This window comes from Diceros bicornis, chromosome 32, assembly GCF_020826845.1.
Source record: "Diceros bicornis minor isolate mBicDic1 chromosome 32, mDicBic1.mat.cur, whole genome shotgun sequence".
Taxonomy (NCBI): Eukaryota; Metazoa; Chordata; class Mammalia; order Perissodactyla; family Rhinocerotidae; genus Diceros; species Diceros bicornis.
In genome coordinates this window covers 25,678,678-25,704,076 of record NC_080771.1, presented here as the reverse complement: position 1 = coordinate 25,704,076, position 25,399 = coordinate 25,678,678, and the positions used below count along the sequence as shown (strand labels likewise).

Here is a 25,399-nt window from a genome sequence, read left to right as displayed (position 1 = left end):
GAAGCACTTGGTTGCTGTCTGAAGAAGTTTTGTTGAAAGCAATTGAAATGGCAACTATAACTTGGCAGCATTTCATCTCTTAGGCTTCTCTTCCTAAGGGGGGGTTTCTGCTTCTGGACAACTCTATCCAAATTCTCCTCCCAGTTAGCATCAAGCTTATCTCCTTTTTAAATAAAAAAAGCAGATGATGCTACTCATTTAAAATCCTACTGTGGCTTCACATTTTTCTCACAGGGACAGGCCCAGCTCATATCTATGTTTCTAGCTTCATCATATAGCCTGTCCTCTGCCCAGGTTTTCTGTCTGCTCCTGGGATGCACAGCTAATATGTATACGCCCCAAGGGCAGGAGCCCTCTGTCATAATATAATCTTGCTCACCACCGTAGCCCCAGCAGTCCACAATGCCTACTCCCTTGTTGGTGCTCAGGACATCTTTTTTGAAGGAATGAATAAACGTCCCTACATCCACTGCCATGATTCATGTCAGTGGCCATGGTCTGGACTTCTCACGGGGTTTTATGCTTCCTTTACTGTCCAATAACTTGTTTTCAGTACCTATCTCTGGGTTCTTTCACACGAGTCCTGCTAACCTTTATAGCTGTGTTTTGGTTGGTTGGTTGTATTTTGCTTAACATTCTGACAGTCCTTATACCAAGAAAGGTAGGTTCTTCTTTAGTCAAACGTTATATTACACATGAAATGATTCAACGTGTGCGTCTGAGGTAGAAGGGCAGCCTATTTCCAGGGGCAGGAGAAGACATGAGACCCGAGGATAAGACGGTCACTAACAATGAGCTAGGAGCTGGAAAATGGAGCAGAGGGATCCCAGACATGTCCCACTGACCACTGCTCAGCAGGATGACCTATGGGAGTTAGACCTTTTCAAAAACACTAGAGCACAGACCAAGTGAAGTCAGAAGACTGTCGCGTGGAGACCAGGTACCCAGAGTCCACTGTACTTTGGCCAGCAGGACTTGATGGGACAATCAATCAGGTAAGCAGTTAAGCCAAGAAAAATTACAGCAGAACAAGGCCTGGGGATGGCACAGGCTCCTGACTTCCCAGACCAGCTGCCTGGTGGAAGACAAGGCTCTGTGTCGGTCACACAACTGAAGAGAATGAGGACAGACTGTGGCCAAAGGTGGCAAATGTGACTGACAGGAGACAGCAGGGGCGGCTGGGACTAAACCTCCAGCTGCATCCCACAGAGGCCGCTCGCCCCCCCAAGACCCATGGCACCTTACATTTCCATGTCTTTGCAAGCTTTGTGCCTCCTACCTGGGATGCCTTCACCTCATCCCCCATCTGATTAATCCTTAGACTTACAAACAGTAGTGATGCCCATTAGATTTATCCATGCCAGCTTTATAACAAAATAATGATCCCCAACTTTAGATTTCTAAAGCATAAAACAATGTGAAAAAGTTAAAATATTTAAGCACTTCAGTTAGGAAAAATATCTATGAAAATGGAAAGAAAATTTCCAAAATTAAGACATCAGTGGAATAAAGACCTGTCGTGAGGCCAAGTGCAGTGGGCATGGGCTTTGGAGTCAGACAGGTGGAGGTGTGAACCTGGAGACACTCCCTACTAGCTGAGTTTTGTTGTGTGAACTGCACTGCCTCTTTGCCTGCTGCCCGCAACCCCCCCTCCCCCGCCCACTGAAATAACCCCTACCTCCCAGCTTGCCGCCTGGTTGAATGAAATCCAGTCACATGCCCAGCCTATAAGAACGTGTCTTCGGGAGTTCCATCTGAGACCACTTTGGTTTATAAGGATTATTAAAATTCCTTTTTAAATCGCGTTCTGATTTGGATTTCTAGGGCCTTGGGAGCAATAGCTCATAAAAGGACAGTCACTCCTATGGTTACCTTTGCAGTTGTGAAGGTGGCTATGTTTTCTCAAAGCATTTGTAATTTGCTAATTTACAGTAATAATAACCTTGGCATTCCTTGCAATTTTTTCATTGGTTTTTCTGTCTTTCCTATTTTCTTTTTTTGTATTAAAGGTTTCATTACTTGAACAATCAATATCAAATATGTGCTTTTCTTGAGAACAGGCTCAAGCATACAATACAGCTATGGAAGCTAGAGCCTGAGAACAGCAGACATGTCATAGCGTAAGAGAACCACCTTATGTTGTGCTATGTTAACTAATGTTCATTATTTAACTAATTGTGTCCATTTTAATGGGTTATGAGTGTTAGTATAAATGAGTGTTAATTTAGGGACTAAGGAATGCATGAAAAATTTTCCATTGGAATTAATGGTAATTATATTTTTGACTTAGGAGAATTCTATTCTCCAGGCCCATAAAATCATGTACAAATATACACACATATAAGGTTCTTAGATCTTTATTTTACAAAACTTGATATACACACACACACACCCTCTCTCTCTCTCCTCATCTGTCCTGGAGGCATTTTGTTCCTACACATTCTTTTCCATGGAATACCATCCAGCCATGTTTATTATTATATTTATTATTATTACCACAGTTTATTCAATCATTCCCTTACGGATGGTCATTCACATTGTTTCCTTTTTTTTTCCTACCCAAAAATACAACATACATTGATAAACATATAGTCTTCAGTACGGGTACTTTATTTTTTTCTTAGGGACAGATTCCCAGGAGTGAGACTCCTGGGTTGAAGAGTATGTATATTCTTAATGTAAAAGACATAGTCACAATGACTTTCAAGGAGGCTGTCACAATTACATTTCTAACAAGCAGTGTATGAAATTAACCTTCTCCTCTGCTTCTCTGTTGATAATAGATACAAATTTAGAAAGACAAAGACTTATTGGTCTATGGATGTTCAGATAAATTTGTTCAGAAAGTTACTCACATTCATATATAGTCACAGCACATCAGTGATCTTCAAAAATAACAAAAAAAGACCAGTTATAGTTGCCATTTACAATCCTAATGCATGATTTGTGACTGATAGGGAAAGGAACTTGTGAATTTGAAATTAAGCCTCAAACGGTATAAAAAAAAATTTTTTTTTAGGTTAATCATCAAACAACATATGGAGAGATCATTAAAAAGTCTAACTTATAAAGTGTTTGTGAACCTTTAAAGGGAAGGCATAATTTATACTAAGTCAGGTTCCAAAGGGAAATGTTTTTGGTTGATGACAGTGAAAACCAAGGAAGTAGAAATGCTTCCTTTAACCAGAATACTGCAAAAAATTTTTTCCAAAGTGAGCTATGCACATGGAAATTTTAAAAAGCAAAGACATTTATTGACAGTTTCTTAAAATAATTTTTCCCCTAAAGTCTCTGAAATGTAACATTTGTAAACTACATATACATCCTACTTTTTGCAAGACAATTCATAAAATATTAAGAGAAACGAGGAAACACAAAATACAAGTAGTTTCTGGGTTATACAATATTTTGGTAAAAGACATGCATTTGTATGTAAATACCCCACTGAAAAATAACAAGAGCATGATGGATGGGGATATTCTCTTTATACAGCCCATTTTTAGTCTGTGGTGCATACTGAGTAATAGAACCCACATCTGCCTCTTTCACTCTCTAAACCTCCTCTTAGTTATCTCTCACTTGCATATTTATGTAAATAATGCTTCTAAAAAATCTTCAGGAAACCCAGAAGCGGGTTACAACTTCAACAACACTGTTTTCTGTTTATTAAGAGGCAGCACAGTAACAATGGTCATACCAACTTATATATGCCAGCAAGCAGTAGGAAGAGACATACGCTACATGCTACTAAAAAATCTGTTCCACATCTCACTTGGAATGCATCTTGGGTTGTAAAGGTACTGAAAAACACAATGTGATGTTTAGTAAGGAAAATCTTGTTTAATGTGTCCTAATTATCAGAAGACAAAAATTTCAAACTCCAGTGACTGTGTTCAATTCACATGTGCAGAGCTAAAACATACAATTTGTGTTTTGTGGCATAATCTCATACACAACTACTAAAGTCCTAAGGTACTGTCTGTAGATCCTTTATGCTGCTGTGTAGAATTTCATTCTTGAATAATTCATTCAGGATTTTAAAAAGCTCATTGTACCACAGCTAAGTATGTCTATTTACAATTGGATCTATCCTGATATGTATTTAGCTGGGTGTCATACCTAACTTTCAGGATAATACTGGGGGGACTCTCTTTTTATACGTTTTTGAGTTGATAGATTGTACCTCAGTATGAATTCCCATGTTCCTTCAGTACAGTCATGAGGTTTCTCCCCCACTGGAAAGGTTTGGTGGAAGGGTTTTCCACAGTACAATGGCTGCAGTCTCAGGGTCTATCCCCTATATGAACTCTTTGATGGACACTGAGTCGAGACTTCCTGCTGAAAGCCTTCCCACATTCAGGGCACTCATATGGTTTCTCTCCCGTGTGGATTCGCAAATGTAATCTAAGAGTGGACCTCTGGCTGAAAGTTTTGCCACATTCAGTACATTCATAGGGTTTCTCTCCTGTGTGAGTTCTCATATGTATAATGAGTTGTGAGTTCTGGATAAAGGATTTCCCGCATTCACTGCACTCATAGCGTTTCTCCCCCGTGTGAATTTTCTGATGTATAATGAGATTTGATTTCTTGAAGAAGGTTTTTGCACATTCATTACACTCATAGGGTCGTTCTCCTGTATGAATTCTCTGGTGTGTAGTAAGTTCAAACTTCTGGGCAAATGTCTTGCCACATTCACTGCATTCATAGGGCTTCTTCTCCATGTGTGCTCTCTGGTGTACAATGAGGTTTGACTGGTGGGTAAAAGCTTTTCCACATTCAAGACATTCAAAGGGTTTCTCCCCTGTATGAATGCGTTGATGTTTAATGAGGTTTGCCTTATGGGAGAAAGTTTTCTTACATACATTACATTCATAAGGTTTTTCTCCAGTATGTATTCTCTTATGACTAATGAGGAGTGACTTAAAGGGGAAAGCCTTGTCACAGTAATTACAAATAAAAGGTTGCACCAAATTTCTAATTTTCTGATGTTTAAAAATGGCTTCTTTATGGCCAAAGGCTTTTCCATTTTTATTATATTCAGAGTATTCCACTCCAGTATGGGTCTTCTCTTGCTTCAGATAGAGGAGTGCTTTTCCAAAACCATTACACTCATCAGCTTTCTTTCTTATATAGCTTCTATTAAGTAGGTCTGAATTATATTTCAAAGATTTTTCACATAAGTCATATTTATAGGGCACTTGTCTTAAAGAAACAAAGTCTGTGCTCAGATTAAATGTTTTTCCAAACAGATTATCTCTTTCTTCAATGGGGGTTTGGTTCTTAAAGATTATGAATGGCCTTGCCTGCTCATCTGGGTTTCTGTGGTCCCTCTCCATCTGGTCATCAGCCTTCCACACCTCTAGGAAAGAGCACATGAAATACACTTTGTCAACCCTTTCACTATAATGTTACAGAATGGGAAGTCTCTGCAAATGCTCCATTGTAGGGATGCCTCTTTAGTTTGGAACCCAGTATTCCAGTATTAAAGTCCTCAGTGCAAATTTTTCCTAGTTTTTTTTTTTAATTTATTGACCCACTGCACTTGAAAATCCAGGAATTGATCTTACTTCAGGGATAGCTATATCCATTTTCTCACATGAAATCAGGAATGTCTTTCTTTTTTTTTTCCCCCAAAGCCCCAGTAGATAGTTGTATGTCATAGCTGCATATCCTTCTAGTTGCTGTATGTGGGACGCGGCCTCAGCATGGCTGGAGAAGCGGTGCGTCAGTGCGCGCCCGGGATCCGAACCCGGGCAGCCAGTAGCGGAGCGAGCCCACTTAACCCCTAGGCCACAGGGCCGGCCCCCTTAGCTCTTAAACTTTGAAAGAAAAAGACAAAAAAAAAAGCCTGTGGCAAAACAAGAAGTATAAACTGACAACAGACACAAATAGCACTGCCAGATTACAAAATGACCTTCAAATGTGGGTAAAGGGAAATAAAAACAAAGGGCAGCAAACAGGGCACACAGGATGTGGGAAGGCGGGCAATTCTAGGGACAAAGGACAGTTGCAGTGTCCTCAAGGACACCAAACAGCACAGACCAAGAAAATAAGTAGATGAAGATGTTAGGAGAGAAACCTAGGAAGATCTGAGTTTAGCAACCAACACTTCGACTCTGAATTACTGTGGTTGGACCGGCATCTCGTCCACATGCTCCTTCCCTTTTTTTCTCTTCTGCTCATTTAAACCAAATAACATTTCTCACAGGTTTGCAGAGATAATCCTAGTGCAGAGCTCCAAATCTCTTAAGTAAGACTTTTGCAAATGGATGGCAAGATCCAGAAAGCCATATTTTCTGTAGGAAATATAAAATCCAAGGATCCAAGATCCTTTTGACAGAATCACTCACTGCTACTGCTGGTTTCACTACTTTTTTTCTTTTGAAGTTGTTGGAGAGAGAAAGCGTGTTTTCACCATCATATCCTATTTTTATCCTTTTATTATGTGTAACTGCTTCCCTAAATCAGTCTTGTCCCTGCTTTTATTTGAAGGGATCTCAAGGATCAAATTTACCCAGGCTCGACCTAGGCCTTTAATAATCTTTACTTTCATCTATGTATTACTGGTAATTCCTGCTGCCATTTGTGCCACAACAAGATGTCACTCTTGCACTGAAAAATCTGTATTCCCCTTGAGGCCATTATACCAATTCCCATGAGCTAAAATATAAAAATCACCATTTTGGCAAACTGGGAATACTAATGAAAGGGTAACTAATCACAAAACAAAGGTTTAAGACATGTTAGGTAAGTCAGGGCTCAAGTGTGAGAGGCAAATATCTGTACCAGTTCAACAGGAAGAAAAGTTCCACAGCGAGAGACAGATATTTGGAGGTATGATTCAGAGATCTGAGGTACACAGGTCATGTGTTCTCAGCCAACTCTAAAGGTTTAGGGATTTGAAAAATAGATTCCTAAAAAATATTTCAAAGGTATGAACTCATTCATAATCCCTTAGATACTACTTCCACTGGCTTCTGATTCTCCTTCCCTCCTTCCACATCTTCCCTAGAAAGTTCTTTCTAACTTTGCTAGCCACAACTCTTCTCGTTGCTCCAACTTGAAAATCACATCTGGTTTGACAATATCAGAGAATTTGCTAACAGAATGTAGCTCCTAACCGCCGGGATTTCAGAAATCCTGAAAATAAAGAAGCTAGAACTTCAGAGTCTGCACCATCTCGCAGCTTTAACACCTGAAGCTTGAGGCCAAAACCATTTAGTAACTCAGAAGCTCATAATTTTGGTAACTAAGAAAGGATATAAATGCTACTAGGTAAACATTGAGCTATTCCTGAGAGCTGTCCTTACCCACTGATAGTAAGTTGCTATAATTCTCCAGCATCACGTCCATGTACAAGATCCTCTGAGATGGGTCCAGTTGCTCCCATTCCTCCTGGGTGAAGTCCACAGTCACATCCATGAATGAAACTGATCCCTGAAATGGCATACTGCTATTCATTCTGAAATGATCAGCATTTGATGACGTAGAAAGGATATATAAAAACTTATTCTTACCATGTGGTTGTAAAAGAGTCATTCACCATGAAAATTTACACACGACAACAACTGTACATCTTCACTATGTTTTGTCATGTCTCCAAAAAATATTTTTATAAATAGTTAAAGCATTTATTCAGCTTCCCCTATATCTCTGGCACCGTCATATTTGACAGATATCTAATAATAAAACTTTCTCCTCTGAAGATGTATACGGGGGATAAACACAGAAATATAAATATGCAGTATTTAATGTTACCAGTGCAGGGATGATGCTCATATAGGTATTTTTGTGGTATCAAACTAGATGATATTAAAAAGTTAATTAAAGCTTTGAATATTAAAAGGCAGAAGATGAACTTCCAATTATACGACAAAATATCAGGCATAAGCAAAGATCTCTCCACCATATCCAAGCTATAAAAATGGTAGACAAGCAAGAATAAACAAGTGTGACTACATCAAACTAAAAAGCTTCTGTACAGCAAAAGAAACCATCAACAAAATGATGAAAAATGAAAAGGAAATCTACTGAATGGGAGAAAATATTTGCAAATCATATATCTGATAAGGGGTTAATATCCAAAATATATAAAGAAGTCATATAACTCAGCAGGAAAAAAACCAATCTGATTAAACTGTAAGCAGAGGACCTGAATAGATATTTTTCCAAAGAAGACATACAGATGGCCAACAGGTACGTGAAAAGGTGCTCAATATCACTAATCATCATCAGCGACACAGAAATCAAAACCACAATGAGATATCACCTCTCACCTGTTAGAGTGGCTATTATCAAAAAGATAAGAACAAGTGTTAGCAAGGATGTGGAGAAAGGAAACCCTTGTGCACTGTTGGTGGGAATGTAAATTGTGCAGCCACTATGGAAAACAGTATGAAGGTTCCTCAAAAAATTAAAAATAGAACTACCATATGATCTAGTAATTCCACTTCTGGGTATTTATCTGAAGAAAACAAACACACTAACTCGAAAAGATATATGCACGCCCATGTTCACTGCAGCACTATTTGCAACAGCCAAGATATGGCAACAACCTACGCATCCATCAATGGATGAATGGATAAAGAAAATGTGGTACACACGCACACACATACACACACACACAGGAATATTATTTAGCCATAAAAACCAAGAAGATCTTGCCATTTGTGACAACATGGATGGATCCTGATGGCACTATGCTAAGTGAAATAAGTCAGAGAAAGACAAATACTATATGCTCTTACTTACACATGGAATCTAAAAAACAAACCAAAACCGAGCTCATAGATACAGAGAACAGACTGATGGTTGCCAAAGGCAGGGTATGGGTTAAGGGGGTCAAAAGGTACAAAATTCCAGTTATAAAATAACTAAGTCATTGGGATGGGATGGGATGTAATATACAGTATGGTTACTATAGTTAATAACACTGTATTACATATTTGAAAGTTGCTAAGAGAGTAAATCAAAAGTTCCCATCATAAGAAGAAAAAATCTTGTAACTATGTATGGTGATGGGCATTATTTAGACTTATTGTGACCATTTCGCAATATATACAAATATTGAATCATTATGTTGTACACCTGAAACTAATATGTTAAACGTCAATTATATCTCAATAAAAAAAAAAGTTAAGTCTATTAATTAAAAAAAAGTTCACACCAGCATTTTATATCAGATCCCAAAGCTAGAAATAAAAATGTTCATCAACAGATTAATTTCTTGTGGTATATTAAAACATTTGGTACCGTAAAGCAATGAAAATGAAGTAATTCCAGCTACAAAGGGAGGATTTCACAAGGGCTTCAAGAATGCTGGCCAATTTCTATTTCTTGGCCTCAATGGTGGCTACATGGGTTATACATATAGCACATGTATATTTTAAATACTCGTCTATATACATGATACTTTTCACTATAATAAACAGTCCCCATAAAACAAAAGAAATGCTGAAGCATATAAATATGAAGAGAGTCATGAAAAGAACTAGAAAACCAAGCATTTAGTCAACAACAGGAAGAAGTTATAAGAAAGGAAAAAAACCCTGAAGACCATTTGATAACTTTCAAAACCATGTAGCCTACCTGGCCACATGATAAGTACAGTAAGAATTTTTGTATCGCTGCCAGACCAACAAGGGAGGAAACCGTGCCACATCACTTTGGCTCAAGTTACACTGATTTAGAAATGACTCTACCTGGGGCTGGCCCGGTGGTGTAGTGGTTAAATTTGTGTGCTCCGCTTTGGCAGCCTGGGGTTCGCAGGTTTGAATCCTAGGTGCAGACTGACACACCGCTCATCAACCCATGATGTGGCGGTGTCCCACATACAAAATGGAGGAAGATGGGCACAGATGTTAGCTCAGAGGCAATCTTCCTCAGCAAAAAAAGTAATACTGGCAATAGATGTTAGCTCAGGGCCAATCCTCCTCACCAAAAAAAAAAAAAAAAAAGAAATGACTCTACCATCAAATATGAAAATATTCTGTATTTTTTCTCATAATGTTGTTTTCCATACTCTATACAAACAAAAAGAAGCTCAAATTACTGACAAAACACAATAGCATAGCACTGAAAGGGATGTCAAACACGACTAACTTCAAAGACTTACTTTTCTCATGACAGATGCAGTTTTGATTTGAAATGAATGTGGGTGTTCTGGGCAGAAATCCCAGTCATGAGTAGAGGTGTACCTAGTGGATTTGACACCCTAAGCAGACCATCTTTAATATCCCCTCAAATTCTTCCAACTGCTATACAGTCATGTGTTGCTTAACAACGGGATATATTTTGAGAAATACGTCGTTAGGCAATTTCCTCACTGTGCAAACATCACAGAGTGTACTTACACGAACCTAGATGGTATAGCCCACTACACACCTAGGCTATATGGCATTAATCTTACAGGACCACTGTCATTTATATGGTCCGTCGTTGACCAAAACATCATTATGCAGCACTTGACTGTACACCTAAAATCTTCACCTCTAAATTTACTTCTCTCTGATCACACGAATCCTCTTTTACCTATTTACACTTTCTCTTCTGAATCTACGTATCTTTCATCTTCAGTTATGACCTCCAATTCCCTAAACCCCTCCTACTTCTTCCAAACTGTCATTGCCTCTCTAAGATTACATACCTCCAAAATCTAGATTATGATGGTCACCATCTTCAAAACTCTTGCCCCAGTAACTTCTTATCATCTCTCACTCCTAACTCCTAGCCTCAGGAAAAATCATAGGAAGTAAGAAAAAAAAAGATGATATAAAGGTCTGAGAACTACTAATGACCCAGTTAAATAATTCGCAGGTAACCTAATCAACACTATTTCATGATATAAGAATCTTGAGCTACTTGGGATGGGAGCAGAGAATACAGGTGGTAGGTTATTCATGCCTGAGATCAATGCCATTGAGGTCAACAATCACAGAGTCAAGATTTTCCCAACAGTAAATATTTATTCCCATTTTCAGATCACTTCTGAAATTATAGTTCAAAAAACAGGATCACTAGGAAATTTCCTAGGGACTAAATTAAGTACTAGGGACACAAAGACCAAGATCAGTCTTCACTCTGATAACCATACTATAGAACCCCGAGTCTTTCTCTTGCTTCCTATTTCCACTGCCACCCCAGCAATTACAAAAGCTTCCTAACTCTTATTTCCTGTCTCTCCTCATTCTCTTCTATTCCACATTCTAAAGCTAACATAATTTTTCTCAAGTATAGCTCTAATTATATGGTTACCCTGACTAGAAACGGTCATCCATTATCTATTGAAATAAACTAATGACTAGCCCAGTATTCAACATCATCCAAACTTCTTTCCCATCTCTTTCCCATAGCTCCCCTCTCTATGCACAGATCCTCCCACTTAGATCACATCTTAGATTTTAAGTCCCTGCTCTCTTTTAAACCCTGGAGCACTTTTCTGTATCTCTTATTTACTCGGCTTTCTTTTGTTAAATGTGTCTATTCCTCCTACTCTCCTCATTAGATGTTAAAAGTTTTTTAGATCATAAATTGTATCTTGCTCATTTTTGTATTCTTGTTAGCACAAAGTACATGAATACATGTTAGGTACTCAAAAAATAATAAAAATAATGCTAAATTGAATGGAGTTCAGTATTCAACTTTTTTTTTCATTATTTTCTTGCTTCCTGAAGAGACATGCCACATAATTCCTAGCTAAAACAGTAAGTAGCATCTGTACTGTTCCTACTCAGATTGTGTAAAAATTTTGGTAATATCTGCTAAATCCTAAAATCTGGCTCATTTTCCTGAGATGTTATGCATGGTCTAGTATGCTTGTCTTGTTATTAAAAATGCTTTTTATTCAGCTTACAATCTACATGATTCCTAGATCAATTCTGGCTGTACTTATATTTGACAATTTATTTGCATAAATTGGATATTAGTCTTATTATCGGCTATTCAATAGCTTTTTAGCATCCAAGGTATGGTCACTCCATTCGTGGAGTAAGTACAAAGGGAATCATCTCCACATTGTCAGCATAATATAAGTAGAGACATACAATGTGACTCATCATCATACAGGCATAAGTCATGGGCCAAATAACCTCTCGTAAAAGAAAGGAACAGCATAGAGTAAAACTGAGCAGAAAAAAAAGTTAGAAAAGATACTTTTAAAATATAGAAGTGAATTTAACAGCAGCTTAGACACAGCTGAAGAGATGACTAGTGAACTGGAAGATAGGTCAGTAAGAAATATCCAGACTGAATATAGAAAGAACAAAGGATGAAAAACACATCAAAAAGCCTCAGAGATGGGGCTGGTCCGGTGGTGTAGTGGTTAAGTTCATGTGCTCTGCTTTGGCACCCCAGGGCTCACAGGTTTGGATCCTGGGCGCAGATCTACACACTGCTCATCAAGCCATGCTGTGGCGGTGTCCCATATACAAAGGAGAGGAAGACTGGCACAGATGTTAGCTCAGTGCCAATCTTCCTCACCAAAGGAAAAAAAAAGAAAAAGCCTAAGAGACATGAGACAAACTAAAAAGGTCTAATATACTTGCAACTGGAGTCCCAGTAAGAGAGGCAAAATGCAACAGAAACAATACTTGAAGAGATAATGACTTAGAATTTTCCAAAACAGCTCACATCAGACCACAGAAATACCACTAACCCCAAGAAGAATAAATACAAAGAAAACCACACTTAGGTACATCTTAATAAAACTGCTAAAAATCCCACAGGAAATAAGATGCAGTCTTCAGTGGCAAACAATAAAACCGACAGCTGGCTTTTCAATAGAAACAATGGAAGCCAGAAAATAACAGAGCTATCTTCAAAGTGCTGAAAATACTAGAATATGAATTGGCAAACTTTCTATAGAGGGCTCTGTAGTAAATATTTTAGGTTTTGCAGGCCATATGTAGTCTTTACTAGAACTATTCAACTCTGCCATTGTACCAAGGAAAGCAGGCACATGTAATATGTAAACAAATGGGCATGGTTGTATTCCAGTAAAACTTGATTATGGACACAGATTTGAATTTCATATATTTTTCGCATCATCAAATACTATTCTTCTTTTGATTTTTTTCAAACCATTTAAAAACGTAAAAGCCATTCTTAGCTGTAGGCCATACAAAAGCAAGGCAGCACATCATTTGGCTCATGGGCCACAGTTTGACAACCTGATCTACAATGACGACTACTAAATAGAAAATGTTGTGTAAGTGTTAGGTATTATTAGTACTATAAAAGGATGTACTCTGGGCCTGCCTGGTGGCGCAGGCGGTTAGGTGCGTGCCCTCTGCTGCGGCGGCCCGGGTTTGGCAGGTTCGGATCCTGGGCACACACCGATGCACTGCTTGGCAAGCCATGCTGTGGCAGTGTCCCATATAAAGTGGAGGAAGATGGGCATGGATGCTGGCCCAGGGCCAGTCTTCCTCAGCAGAAGAAGAGGAGGATTGGTAGATGTTAGCACAGGGCTGATCTCTTCACAAAAAAAAAAAAAAAAAAAAGGATGTACTCCAAAAAAGAAGAGGAGTAAACCTAGCAAGAATCAGTTGGATGCAAAAAGCAATAGGGAGGAAATAAATCAGTAAAATGTTGTTAAAATAAGCATATACGGAACGAGGGAAGGAGGTGTTAGTTAATAAGCTGAAACTAATTTTTGGATGCCAACAACCTGGGAGTTGTGGCAGAGAGAAAGCACTGTGTTTGGGAGGAAAATATAAATTGTGATTAAATAAACTTTGTTTAAAATATATATTTAGGTAAACACTGAAAAAGAGTAAGATAAATCTTTAAAAGGATGGGAATATATTCTGGCAGACCAGTAGATGAAGAAAAGTGGATCAAGAAAATCAGCAATTAAAATGGAATTAATAAAAGATTAAGACCTTCAGAGAAGTTTTTTTAAAAATAATTTTTACAAGAGGCAAATTTAAACAAAGCCTGAAAATTCTAAAAGACACAGAAAAGCTGGCACAAAAAATTATCAATAATTGTTAAAACAGAATTCCAAAAGTGTGTATATACCACAACCCCTGCATTCTATTTAATGCATACAAAAGTATTTTAAAAAGAGGATTGGACACACTCACATAAAACTTATAATATTGGCTACCTCTAAGGTAAAGAGACCTGCTTTAATGGTCAAGAGGATTTTAGCAATGAGTGAGGTGACCTAATACCAAGAGTGATAGCAAGCTAGGGAGGGCTTTAGAGAGAGAGAGCTTTAGAGAGAGAGAGAAAGACAGAATTCATGTATGAATGGTGTAACATAAAGAAAAAAATTTTAATATATGTAACATGTGGAAGCAAATCAGTCAAGATGTTAAGTACCGACTACTGGATGGTGTAATAGGTTTTTAGTTCTTAGGTTGAACCATACTGAAATTGATGACATTCAACTGTTCTGATATACAAAACTGGCAATTTCATACAGCTAAACCCAATGTGCTTTCATTTGTATTTCTGTGCATTTCCACACTTCAAAAAATCAAACAAAAAAAGGTAAGAAAAGAAAAAAGTATCTTATGAACTATCAGGCAAAAAGGAAGAAAAAAGCAAATCACCAGAAAATTTTAGAACACTGGATACAAAGAGAAAAGCCTACAAGTTTCAGTAGAGAACTGAACATATCACATTCTGATAAGCAGATAGCCCTTTGGACTTCCTGACTATAACACTAAGTAAGACGTAATGATTTCAAAATTTTGAGAGAGAGGGCCGGCCCCGTGGCTTAGCCGTTAAGTGCGTGCGCTCCGCTGCTGGCGGCCCGGGTTCGATCCCGGGCGCGTACCGATACACTGCTTCTCCGGCCATGCTGAGGCCGTGTCCCACATACAGCAACTAGAAGGATGTGCAGCTATGACCTACAACTATCTGCTGGGGCTTTGGGGGAAAAAATAAATAAATAAAATTTAAAAAAATAAATAAAATTAAAAAAAAAATTTTGAGAGAGAAAAACAACAATAAACCTGACAAAATAAATGAAAAATTTGCAGGCATTCGAGGGCAACCATTGCAGGGCTACAATTATTGAAAGAAGGGTGAACATGAGGCAAGTCCCACATTCACACTGATGATGAGAGTGCTAAAAGAAAAAAACACATCGAAGTTGAATTTTACATCCAGGAAAAATGTCCCTAAAAATATCTTCTAAACCAAGGCACAGAGAAACAGGGCCCAAGCAGAAAGTGACAGTATGCCACATGGAATAAAAATTGGCACTTGGGTACGCAAAGCAACTGGAATTTGGTGGCAGAGTAACAGGAGATGAGGAAGCCATGAAGAAAGGGCTCTAAAACTCTGCATAAAAATTCACCTCAGATCTTTGGCTGGTTCCTAACACGTGCAGGGGGAGGGCAAGCCTCCAGGAGAACTAGCAGAGAGCAGCAGTTTTGTTTTGCCAGATAGTTAAATTATTGGCAGAACAAAACTTATTTTTGGGCCAGCCCGGTGGCGCAAGCGGTTAAGTGTGTGTGCTCCGCTGCAGCGGCCTGGGGTTCGCCGGCTTGGATCCCGGCGTGCACCGATGCACCGCTTGGCAAGCCATGCTGTGGCGGTGTCCCATATAAAGTAGAGGAAGATGGGCATGGATGTTAGCCCACGGCCAGTCTTCCTCAGCAACAAAAGGAGGATTGGCAGATGTTAGCTCAGGGCTGATCTTCCTGAAAAAAAAGAAAAAAAAAACTTATTCTTTAAAGGAAGTTATGTATCATACAACATGTCCAGCGTACAAAAATTACTAGACATGTGAAACAGGAAAAAAAAAATGAAAAGACAAAAAAATCAAGAGATAAAACAGTCAAAAGCAGGTGTAGAGATAATCCATGTATTAGGGTTAGCCCACAAAAACTTCACATTAACTGTGAAGTAATATGTGAAAGAATATAGAAGAAAAGATGCGCAATGTGGATGAAAATATGGGAATATTTCAACAAAGAACTGGAATCTACAAAAAGGCAGCAAATGGACATTCTAGAATTACAAAATATAGTAACTGAAATTAAAAACTCATTGTATAGACTTAATAGCACACTGGACATAGCAGAAGACAAGAATTGTTAACTTGAAGACAAGTCAATAGAAGATATCCAAACTGAAGCACAGAGAGAAAAAAATGCAGGAAAATATAAGACAAAAAAGAGATATGAGGCACAGCCAAAAAGTCTAACGCACTATTGTTTAGCATGCTGAAAGAAAAAACAAAAAAGGATAACGTTTAGTCCCAGAAGAGGAGACAAAAGAATGGGATAGAAACAATATTTGAAGAAATTACAGTTGAGAATTCTCCAAATTTGATAAAAGGCATTGACCACAAATCTAAGAAACTCAATAAAGCCCAAGGAGAATAAATACAAAGAAAATTATACCTACATACCTCATACTCAAACTGCTGAATGCCAGAGAAAAAGAGAATATCTCAAAAGTAGCCATAAGAAAAAGATACATTACCTTCAGGGAACAACAATACAAATGAAGACTTATTTCTTAACAGAAACTATAGAAGCAAGACAAAAGCAGAATGCCATCTTTAAGACACTGAAAGAAAAAACAAATTCTAGAATTTTATACCTAGGGAAAATATTTTTCAAAATGAAGGCAAAATAAAGGCACTTACAGATAAACAAAAGCTGCAAGAATGCACTGCAATATATTATATATTATTCTTGGATTGTTCTGAGGTGGTATAAGACTAATTCAAGGTGATCAGTAGAGCCAGCCCTGATGGCCTAGTGGTTTAAGTTCAGCACACTCCGCTTCAGCAGCCTAGGTTCGCTTCCTGGTCGTGGAACCACACTACCTGTCTGTCAGTTGCCATGCTGTGGCGGCGGCTCACATAGAAGAACTAGAACAACTTACAACTAGGACATACAACTATGTACTGGGGCTTTAGGGAGGAAAAAAAAAAGAGGAAGACTGGCAACAGACGTTAGCTCAGGGCAAATCTTTCCCTGCAAAAAAAAAAACCAACTGACAGAACTAAGCTAAATTAAAGCAAGGAATGGACAAATCCACATTCATACTATCAATCACGTATCAGAAAAGAACGAAGACATTTTCAGAAATGCAAAGTCTAAAAAAAAAATGTATCTCTCATATACCCTTTCTGAAGAAGCTACTGAACAATGTACTCCAATAAAACAACAGTAATCCAAAAAGACAAGGACATGGAAAGGGGCAAACAAAAGATCAATATGAGAGCTGAAGGAAATCTCTAGAGGGAATTTGAAGGAGACTGCAGATGGCAGTGATTCTCTATTGATACCAAATTGTTTGTCATAGACTGGAATAGCGTAATTCAAAAGCAGGCATTTTGAAGGATGTCACGAACAAGATGTCTACCGCCATTGTAGCACCTTTTTTTGTGTGTGTGTGTGCAGAAGATTGGCCCTGAGCAAACATCTGTTGCCAATCTTCCTCTTTTTGCTTGAGGAAGATTGTCTCTGAGCTAACATCTGTGCCAGTCTTCCTCTATTTTGTATGTGGGACACTACCACAGCATGGCTTGATGAGTGGTGTGTAGGTCCGCGCCCGAGATCCAAACCCACAAACTCCAGGCCACGGAGGCAGAGCACGAGAACTTAACCACTAAACCACCGAGCCAGCCCCAGTAGCACCTTTTTAACCTGAGGACAGAATGCTTGGGTGAGCCTGGCCCAGATTCTTATCTATACTTGGTTTGGCTTGTCATGAACATGTGCTGATGACATCTCTCTCTCCCCTCCATATCAGGCTCCCTTGTATCACTCATTTCATCTCACAGAAATGTCCTGCTTTGATCTACTACTGAGAGTTGGCAGTTGACCAGAGAGTTAAGAAGCAAAGAATACAGAGCAGCCCACTTGCTCTAATTACAGTCCTGCCAGACATTCAACACCTGATCTAAACTCTCACCCTGCCAGATGGCCCAATCTTGTTGAGCCCTGTGTTTTCCTATGTTTCTCATGACCGTGCCAATGACTTCTCCAACCCAGAGGCTCTATTCAGCTCATCTTCTCCTAGGAGCCTTTGTCCCAGACTGGCAAAATTTCTAGACACAACTAGATATGTGCTTGCTTGGTAAGTTTTGCCACACTGCTCCCCAGTAAGACTGTATCACTTTATACTACCACCAGCAATGCATGAGTGGTTTCACCTCTCTTTAGCTAACACTGGCTATTGTAACTTGAAAAAACAATGATAAAAAACCTAAATCTTGATAAAGGGAACATGTGTGCATGAAAGAATATCTTTTAGATCTTACATGTCTAGAAGAAAAAAAAACCCCTCGACCAATCTGACAGAAAATTATGCAAAACAAGGCAATATAAATTCCAGTTATAGTTTTTCAAAATTTATATTGATTACGGATACACACATAAGTGGTAAAATCTTTAAGTAAAGGAAGGGAATAATTAACAAAAATATCAAGATAGTAACTACCTACAAGTAGGATTCAATCAGAGAATGTATCACAAAGAACAGATAATGTTCTGTTTCTTAAGCTGGCTGTGTACATGGGTGCCCATTTTATTATTATTCTTTAATGCATACATATTTGTTACACACATTGTTATAACACATATAAAGAGTATTATAACGCTGGATATGTGTTACATTACACAACAAAAAAATTACAAAAAAAACAAGGAAACAGCCTATGTTCTGATACAGAAAGACTTTGAAGATTACGTTATAGAGTGATAAAAACACACATAATCAAGAGAATGAAAAGACAAACCACAGATGGGGAGAAAATCTTTATAAAACATATACTTGATAAAGAATTGGTATCCAAAATATAAAAGAACTCTTAAAACTCAACAATAAGAAAACAAACAACTCGGGGCTGGCCCCGTGGCGTAGTAGCTCTGCTGCTGGTGGCCTGGGTTTGGATCTCGGGCGTGCACCGAGGCAATGCTTGTCAGGCCATGCTGTGGCAGCATCCCATATAAAGTGGAGGAAGACAGGCACAGATGTTAGCCCAGGGCCAGTCTTCCCCAGCAAAAAGAGGAGGATTGGCTCAGGGCTGTTGGATGTTAGCTCAGGGCTGATCTTCCTCACAAACAAACAAACAAACAACTTGATTTAAAAATGGGCCAAAGATCTTAACAGACACCTCACCAAGAAGATATATCGATGGCAAATAAACACAGGAAAATATGTTCCACACCATGTCATCAGGGAACTGTAATCACAAGAACAATGAGATACTGCTACACACCTATTAGAATGGCCAAAATCCACAACACTGACAACACGAAACACTGGCAAGGATGTAGAGCAACAGGAACTTCACTCATTGCTGGTGGGAATGCAAAACGGTACAGCCACTTTGGAAGACGTTTTGGCAGTTTCTTGTTAAAACTAAACATATCCTTATCATACAATCTAGCAGTTGTGCTCCTTTAGTATTTACCTAAATGAGTAATTTATTTTATGTCCATGAAAAACCCTGTACACGATGTTTATAAGCAGCTTTATTCATAATTGCCCAAACCTGGAGCAACCAAGATGTCCTTCAATAGGTGAATGGATAAATAAATGGTAGTACATCCAGACAATGGAATATTATTCAGTGCTAAAAAGAAATGAGCTACGAGGCCATGAAAAGACATGAAAGATCCTTAAATGCATATTACTAAGTGAAAAAAACCAATCTGAAAAGACTACATATACTGTATGATTGCAACTATGTGACGTTACGGAAAAGGAAAAACTATGGAGACAATAAAAAGATCAGTGGTTTCCAGGGGCTTAGGGAGAGGCAGGAGGGATGAAGCGATGGAGCACAGAGGATTTTTAGGGCACCGAAACTATTCTCTATGATACTATAATGGTGGACAGATGTCATTACATATTTGTCAAAACCTATGGAATGTACCACACCAAGAGTGAATTCTAATGTAAACTATCGACTTTAGTTAAAGTATCGGTATTGGCTCATCAATTGTGATACGTATACCACATTAATGCAAGATGTTAATAACAAAGGAAACTGTGTGTGTAGAGGGAGTATATGGGAACTCTCTGTACTTTCCACTCAAATTTTCTGTAAACCCAAAACTGCTCCAAAAACATGAAATCTATAAATTAATAACAAAACACATATAAACAGAACAGTATGATTAATATGCTATCTTATAATAACCTCTATTTGTACTTGTGAAATATGTACAAATAAATTCTGGAAAGCTACTCAAGAAAGTAATGACAATGGTAAGCGTGGAGGTTAGGGGGAGAATTTAAATACACACCCAGATATTTACTAATTTCTCTGGCATCATGCTAATCTGAATGGAAAACTAAAATACACACAATAATACCCTGCATTAGTGCTGAAGAATGCTATATGAAATAACCGTAGACAAATTGATAACCAATTTATTTTGGGCTGTTTCTGGGGATGTTGTCCGAAACACCACCTATATAAAGGTCCACAAAATTTATTCAGATCTAATCCTAGAGAACCAAAGAAACTGTATTCATAATCAATGCAAGACACTTAATTAACCTGGTTTGCTTTTTGGCTGCTGGTATTGATCAGTTATTCTGTTTTCCTCATCTATACTTTTCTATTTCATTTTCTGGATCCTTATAAACTTCCGCAAATGTACTGAAAAACAAAACTGGGAATAAACAAACAACTCACCTGGGATTTGTTCATTTTCTGTAGTTTTTGGGTAAAGGCAGAGAACTATGAAGGCAGAACTGGAATAGAGGAAAAAGTAAGACATTGTTATTAAACATCTGACCTGCCTCAGAACTCCTGTCATGACTTGTTTAGAAATCCTTACATATCACCTGGAAAAATACTACCTCCTGGGATAATCCCTCTGCCTCTTCAGAAGGGGCAGAAAGCATCATGCTGGCAGCATTCACCTTCAATCAAACATTACGAGACAACCAAAAAGGCATGAATAAGATAATCCACTATTAAGAGACAAAGCAATTAACAGAGCCCTCAACTGATGAAATTATCAGGGAATTTAAAACAACTATGATTCATATATTAAAGGCTTTAATGGGAAAGGTAGACAATATGAATGAATAGGGAATTTCAGAAGAGATGGAAACTGCAAGAAAAAATCAAATGGAAATGCTAGCAAAGAAAAGCACAGTGACAGAGTTGAAAGAATACCTTCAACAGGCTCATTAGCAGACAAAACAGAGATGAACTTTTCAGTAAATCTGAAGACAGGTCAAAAGAAACTATCCAAACTGAAATACAAAGAGAAAGTGGAAGGAAAAAAGAAAAAAACGGACAGAGTATCCAAGGGCTGTGGTACAATATTAACTAGCTTAACAAACATGTCACTGGATACCCAAAAGGAGAACAGAGAATGGGACAGGAGAAGTATTAGAACACATAATGGTAAAGAATTTTCCAATAATGAATGATATCAAACCACAGATCCAAGAAGCTCAGATAATTTAGCCAAATGGGCTAAATACCAAAAAATAAAACAAAATAAAGACACATGTGGACACAACATATATATATATTTTTTTGTGAGGAAGATCAGCCCTGAGCTAACATCCATGCCAATCCTCCTCTTTTTGCTGAGGAAGACTGGCCCTGAGCTAACATCTGTGCCCATCTTCCTCTACTTTATGTGGGACGCCGCCACAGCATGGCCTGACAAGCGGTGCGTTGGTGTGTGGCCGGGATCCAAACCCGGGCTGCCAGCAGCGGAGCACATGCACTTAACCATTATGCCACAGGGCCGGCCCCTGGACACAACATATTGAAACCACTGAGAACCAAAGTTAAAGACAAAGTCTTGAAAGTAGCCAGAGGAAAAACAGACACCTTATATACCGAGGAACCAAGATAAAGAATCACAGCCAATTTCTCATCAGAAACTATATAAGCCAGAAAACAACGTACTGACATCTTTAAAGTGCTCTAAAAAAGGGGAAAAAAAAGGCAAAAAGTATCAACTCAGAATTCTATACCCAGAAAATATATCTTTCAAAAATAAGAGTGAAATAAAAACCTTTTCAGACAAACAAAAAACAAAGAATTTGTTACCATAGATCTGTACAACAAGAAATGTTTAAAGAAGTTCTTCAGGTAGATATGATACCAGTCAGAAACCTGAATCTACAAAAAGAAATAAAGATCTCTGGTAATGGTTAAAATGAAGATAAATATAAAAGACACTTTTCCTTACTTTTAATCACTCTAAAAGATAACTGACAGTCTAAAGCAAAAACAGCAGCAAAGTTTTGTGGAATTATAGCATATGTAAAAGTAAAATATATGACAATAATAGCACAAAAGATGGGATGATGAAATTAGGAGTATACTGTTGTAAGGATGTTGCATTACACATAAAACGGTATAATATTATTTGAAGGCCCCCTGTGATTAACTCAAGATGTTCACTGTAAACCCTATGGCAACCACAGAAATTTTTTTTAAATGAGATATACATGATAAGCCAATAGTGAAGAAAAAAATAGAATCATAAAAAGTATCCACTAAAGCCAAAAGTAGGTAGAAAAAGAGGAAAACAGAAACAAACATCAGATGGGACAAGTAGAAAACAAGTAGCAAGACGGTAGATTTTAATCCAACTATATCAACAACTGGTATAAACACACCAATTAAATGACAGAGATTGTCAAATTGGATAAAAAAGCAAGACCAAACTATGTGCTGTCTATAAGCAGTTTGTTTTATATATAAAAACATAGCTAGATCAAAAGTAAAAGAATAAAAAAAGATATACCTTGCAAGTGCTAATCAAAAGATAACTGGAGAGATTATATTAATATCAGACAGAGTAGACTTCAGAAGGAATATTACCAGGGATAAAGAGTGATATTACATAATAATAAATGTGTCAAATCACCAAGAAGGCATAAAAATCCTAAATGTATAGACACCTAACAAAACAACTTTAAAATACAAGAAGCAAAGATTAATAGAACTGAAAGAAAAAAATACATAAATCCATAATTATAGCTGGAAACTTCAATACTCTTTTCTCAGTAAGTGACAGAACAGGTAGACAGAAAACCATTAAGAATATAGAAGAACTGAACTACGCTATCAACTACCCTGATCCATTTAGTATTTACGAAGACTCCATCACCAACAGCAAAACAATCATTAAAGTACATATAAAACACTCACTAAGATAAATTATATTCCTGGCCATAAAACTAACCTCAACAAGTTTTAAAGAACTAAAATTTGTAACAAAGTGTATTCTTTGATCAAAACAGAATTAAACTAGAAATCAATAACAGAACGAGATCTAGAAAATCCCCCAATATTTAAAAATTAAACAACAGACTTCTAAATAACCAATTAGTGAAACAGGAAGTCACAAAGGAAGTTAAAAAAACACAGAATTGAATAGAAATGAAAACAGAACATATCAAAATTTGAGAGACCTGGCTAAAGCAGTATTTAGAGGAACAGGTATAGCATTAAACTATTTATATTAGAAAAGAACAAAGGTTTCAATCAACCAATCTCAGCTTTCACCTTAAGAAACCAGGAAAAAAAAAAAAAAGTAAATTAAATCCAAAGCAAGCATAAGGAAGAAAATAGTAAAGGTAAGAGCAGAAATCAATGAAACTGAAAACAGAAAAATAATGGAGAATTTCAATGAAACCAAAAGCTAGTTATTTGAAGAGATCAATAATATTGATAAACCTTTAGCCAAAATGACCAAGGGGAAAAAGAGGACACAAATGACAAATATCAAGAATGTTTGAGGAGACATTACTACAGATGTTACAGACATTAAAAAGAGTTATTCTTTAAGAAAAATAGATAACCACTAGCTACACTAATTCAGAGGAAAGAGAAATTCCAAATATACAAAATAAGAAACGAAAAGTGGGAAATATCAACAAACACAAGACGAAAAAGATGAAATAACGGAAAGAAAGAGTCCATCTTCCAAAGCAATAAAATACTACCTAAAAATGAAGAAAAATGCAAATCTTTTATGAAGATTACAAAATGTTGCTTGGGGGGACAAAAGAGGACTTGAACAAATGGCAAGACTTTATAGTAAGACCCAACATCATAAAGGTGTCCACTCCCCCTATTTAAATGTAACCCTTAATGAGATCATAATAAAGGTATCAACAGATTTTTTTAAAAAAAATACAATTGATTCTAAAGTACCAGTGAGAATCATAAGTAAACTGGTATAATTTCCGAGTGGTGAAGGCTTCTGGATGTCATAAAAGGGAAGAGCAGTCAAATCAAATATAGAGAAATTCAAAACACCTGCATGGCAAAAACTACCAGTAAGCAAAGTCAAAAGGCAAACGAAACAACATTTGCCATTCATATACAAAGTACCAGCCGGCTGTGCGACGTTGGGTAAATCACTTCACCTATCTGAGCCTACGTTTTTCCTTCTGTTGAACTTCACATAACAGCGAAGTCACACGGTACGTGTGAGGATTGGGTGAACACCTAACCAAGAAGGCTCTTGCAGAGAGATCAGAGCTCGCATTCCTTCGGCACGTCGTGTGCATCAAGAAACTTGCTGGGATTTCAATCCTCCCCGCACCCCGCGAGGCCCGGGGCCGCAACACGCGACATCCGGGCCCTGCCAGGTGTGCCCGGCCCCGCCCTCGGCCTCGCCCAGCGCCGGCGGGCCTGATCAGGCGCGCGCCAGCCGCGCTTCCGGATTCGCTCCCGCGCGGCCGGAGACCCTGGCCGCCGGTCGGAGGCGCTTCTCCTGACAAAGGGAGGGAGGCGAGCCCTCGCCACCGCCTTCCCCCTCCGCTGTCCCCGCCCCCGCACGTCTGGCCAGGCGGGCACCGTCGGCCCCACGCCGAGAAGAGGCCGCGCGTCCCTCGACGTCGCCCCGAGGGTTATCAGTGATCTGCGAGTCGCTGAAGTTTAGGCTCCCAACCCGCGCGGGTACGAGCCCATCCCTCATCTCCTTACTCTCGGCCCCCAGGCCCCGCGGAGCTGTCTGGCAGCCCCCCTCATACCTGGAGCGGCACAGCCTCCACTCGTGGCTCAGTGCCAAGCCAGGTCACGGCGCGGGGCGGCTAAGACGCGCGGAGACCCGGGCCCTGTCACCTACTGGCGGCTGCAAGTGGGGGAAGGGCGGCCACTGGCGCGCTCGCAGCAGTGCACATGCGCAGATGCCGGGGCTGCTCGCTGTCCCAGGGTCCTTCGAGGGGTGGTCCGCGGAACTTCGGGACTACATTTCCCATAAGCCCGTGGGGCCGCGCCGTAGGGACTCTCAGGAAAGTCTTCGCCTTGTTTAGCGGGTCGGATGAGCGCTGACGAAGATAATCCCTTGACCTGGACTGTTCATCTCCCCTAGAACGGCCTAGGGCTATGATTTATACCCACTACTTCCCCCCAGATACAAAAATCTAGCTTTTAAAGACTACACAGGTAATCTATAACTGTATTTAAATTAGAAAATATGTGTAA

General features: G+C 38.7%; 1 protein-coding gene across 4 annotated transcripts; it reads right to left on the bottom strand.

The window, feature by feature from the left end:
• Positions 1–3,296: 3,296 nt before the first annotated feature.
• Positions 3,297–25,053, bottom strand: ZFP1 (ZFP1 zinc finger protein). 4 transcript variants are annotated; one of them, XM_058528290.1, is made up of 4 exons: positions 24,946–25,052; positions 20,621–20,679; positions 7,311–7,437; positions 3,297–5,359 (listed from the first exon to the last, which is right to left on the bottom strand). In XM_058528290.1, the coding sequence occupies exons 2-4, from the start codon at positions 20,633–20,635 to the stop codon at positions 4,284–4,286; spliced, it is 1,218 nt and encodes a 405-aa protein (XP_058384273.1). In that variant the 5' UTR covers positions 20,636–20,679; positions 24,946–25,052; the 3' UTR covers positions 3,297–4,283. The 4 variants fall into 4 exon arrangements, with proteins under 4 accessions (XP_058384273.1, XP_058384274.1, XP_058384271.1 ...); XM_058528291.1 differs by lacking the exon at positions 24,946–25,052 and adding an exon at positions 24,245–24,428; XM_058528288.1 differs by lacking the exon at positions 24,946–25,052 and adding an exon at positions 19,093–19,156 and having other exon boundaries at positions 20,621–20,652.
• Between the last annotated feature and the right edge of the window lie 346 nt (positions 25,054–25,399).

Coding starts and splice junctions, on each gene's coding strand:
- ZFP1 (XM_058528288.1), bottom strand. CDS start 19,149: ATGACATGGTGTGGAACATATTTTCCTGTGTTTATTTGCCATCGATAT. Junction 7,438..19,092: donor GCCATCGATATATCTTCTTG/GTGAGGTGTCTG, acceptor ATGCCATTTCAG/GGATCAGTTTCATTCATGGA. Junction 5,360..7,310: donor TAGCAACTTACTATCAGTGG/GTAAGGACAGCT, acceptor GCTCTTTCCTAG/AGGTGTGGAAGGCTGATGAC.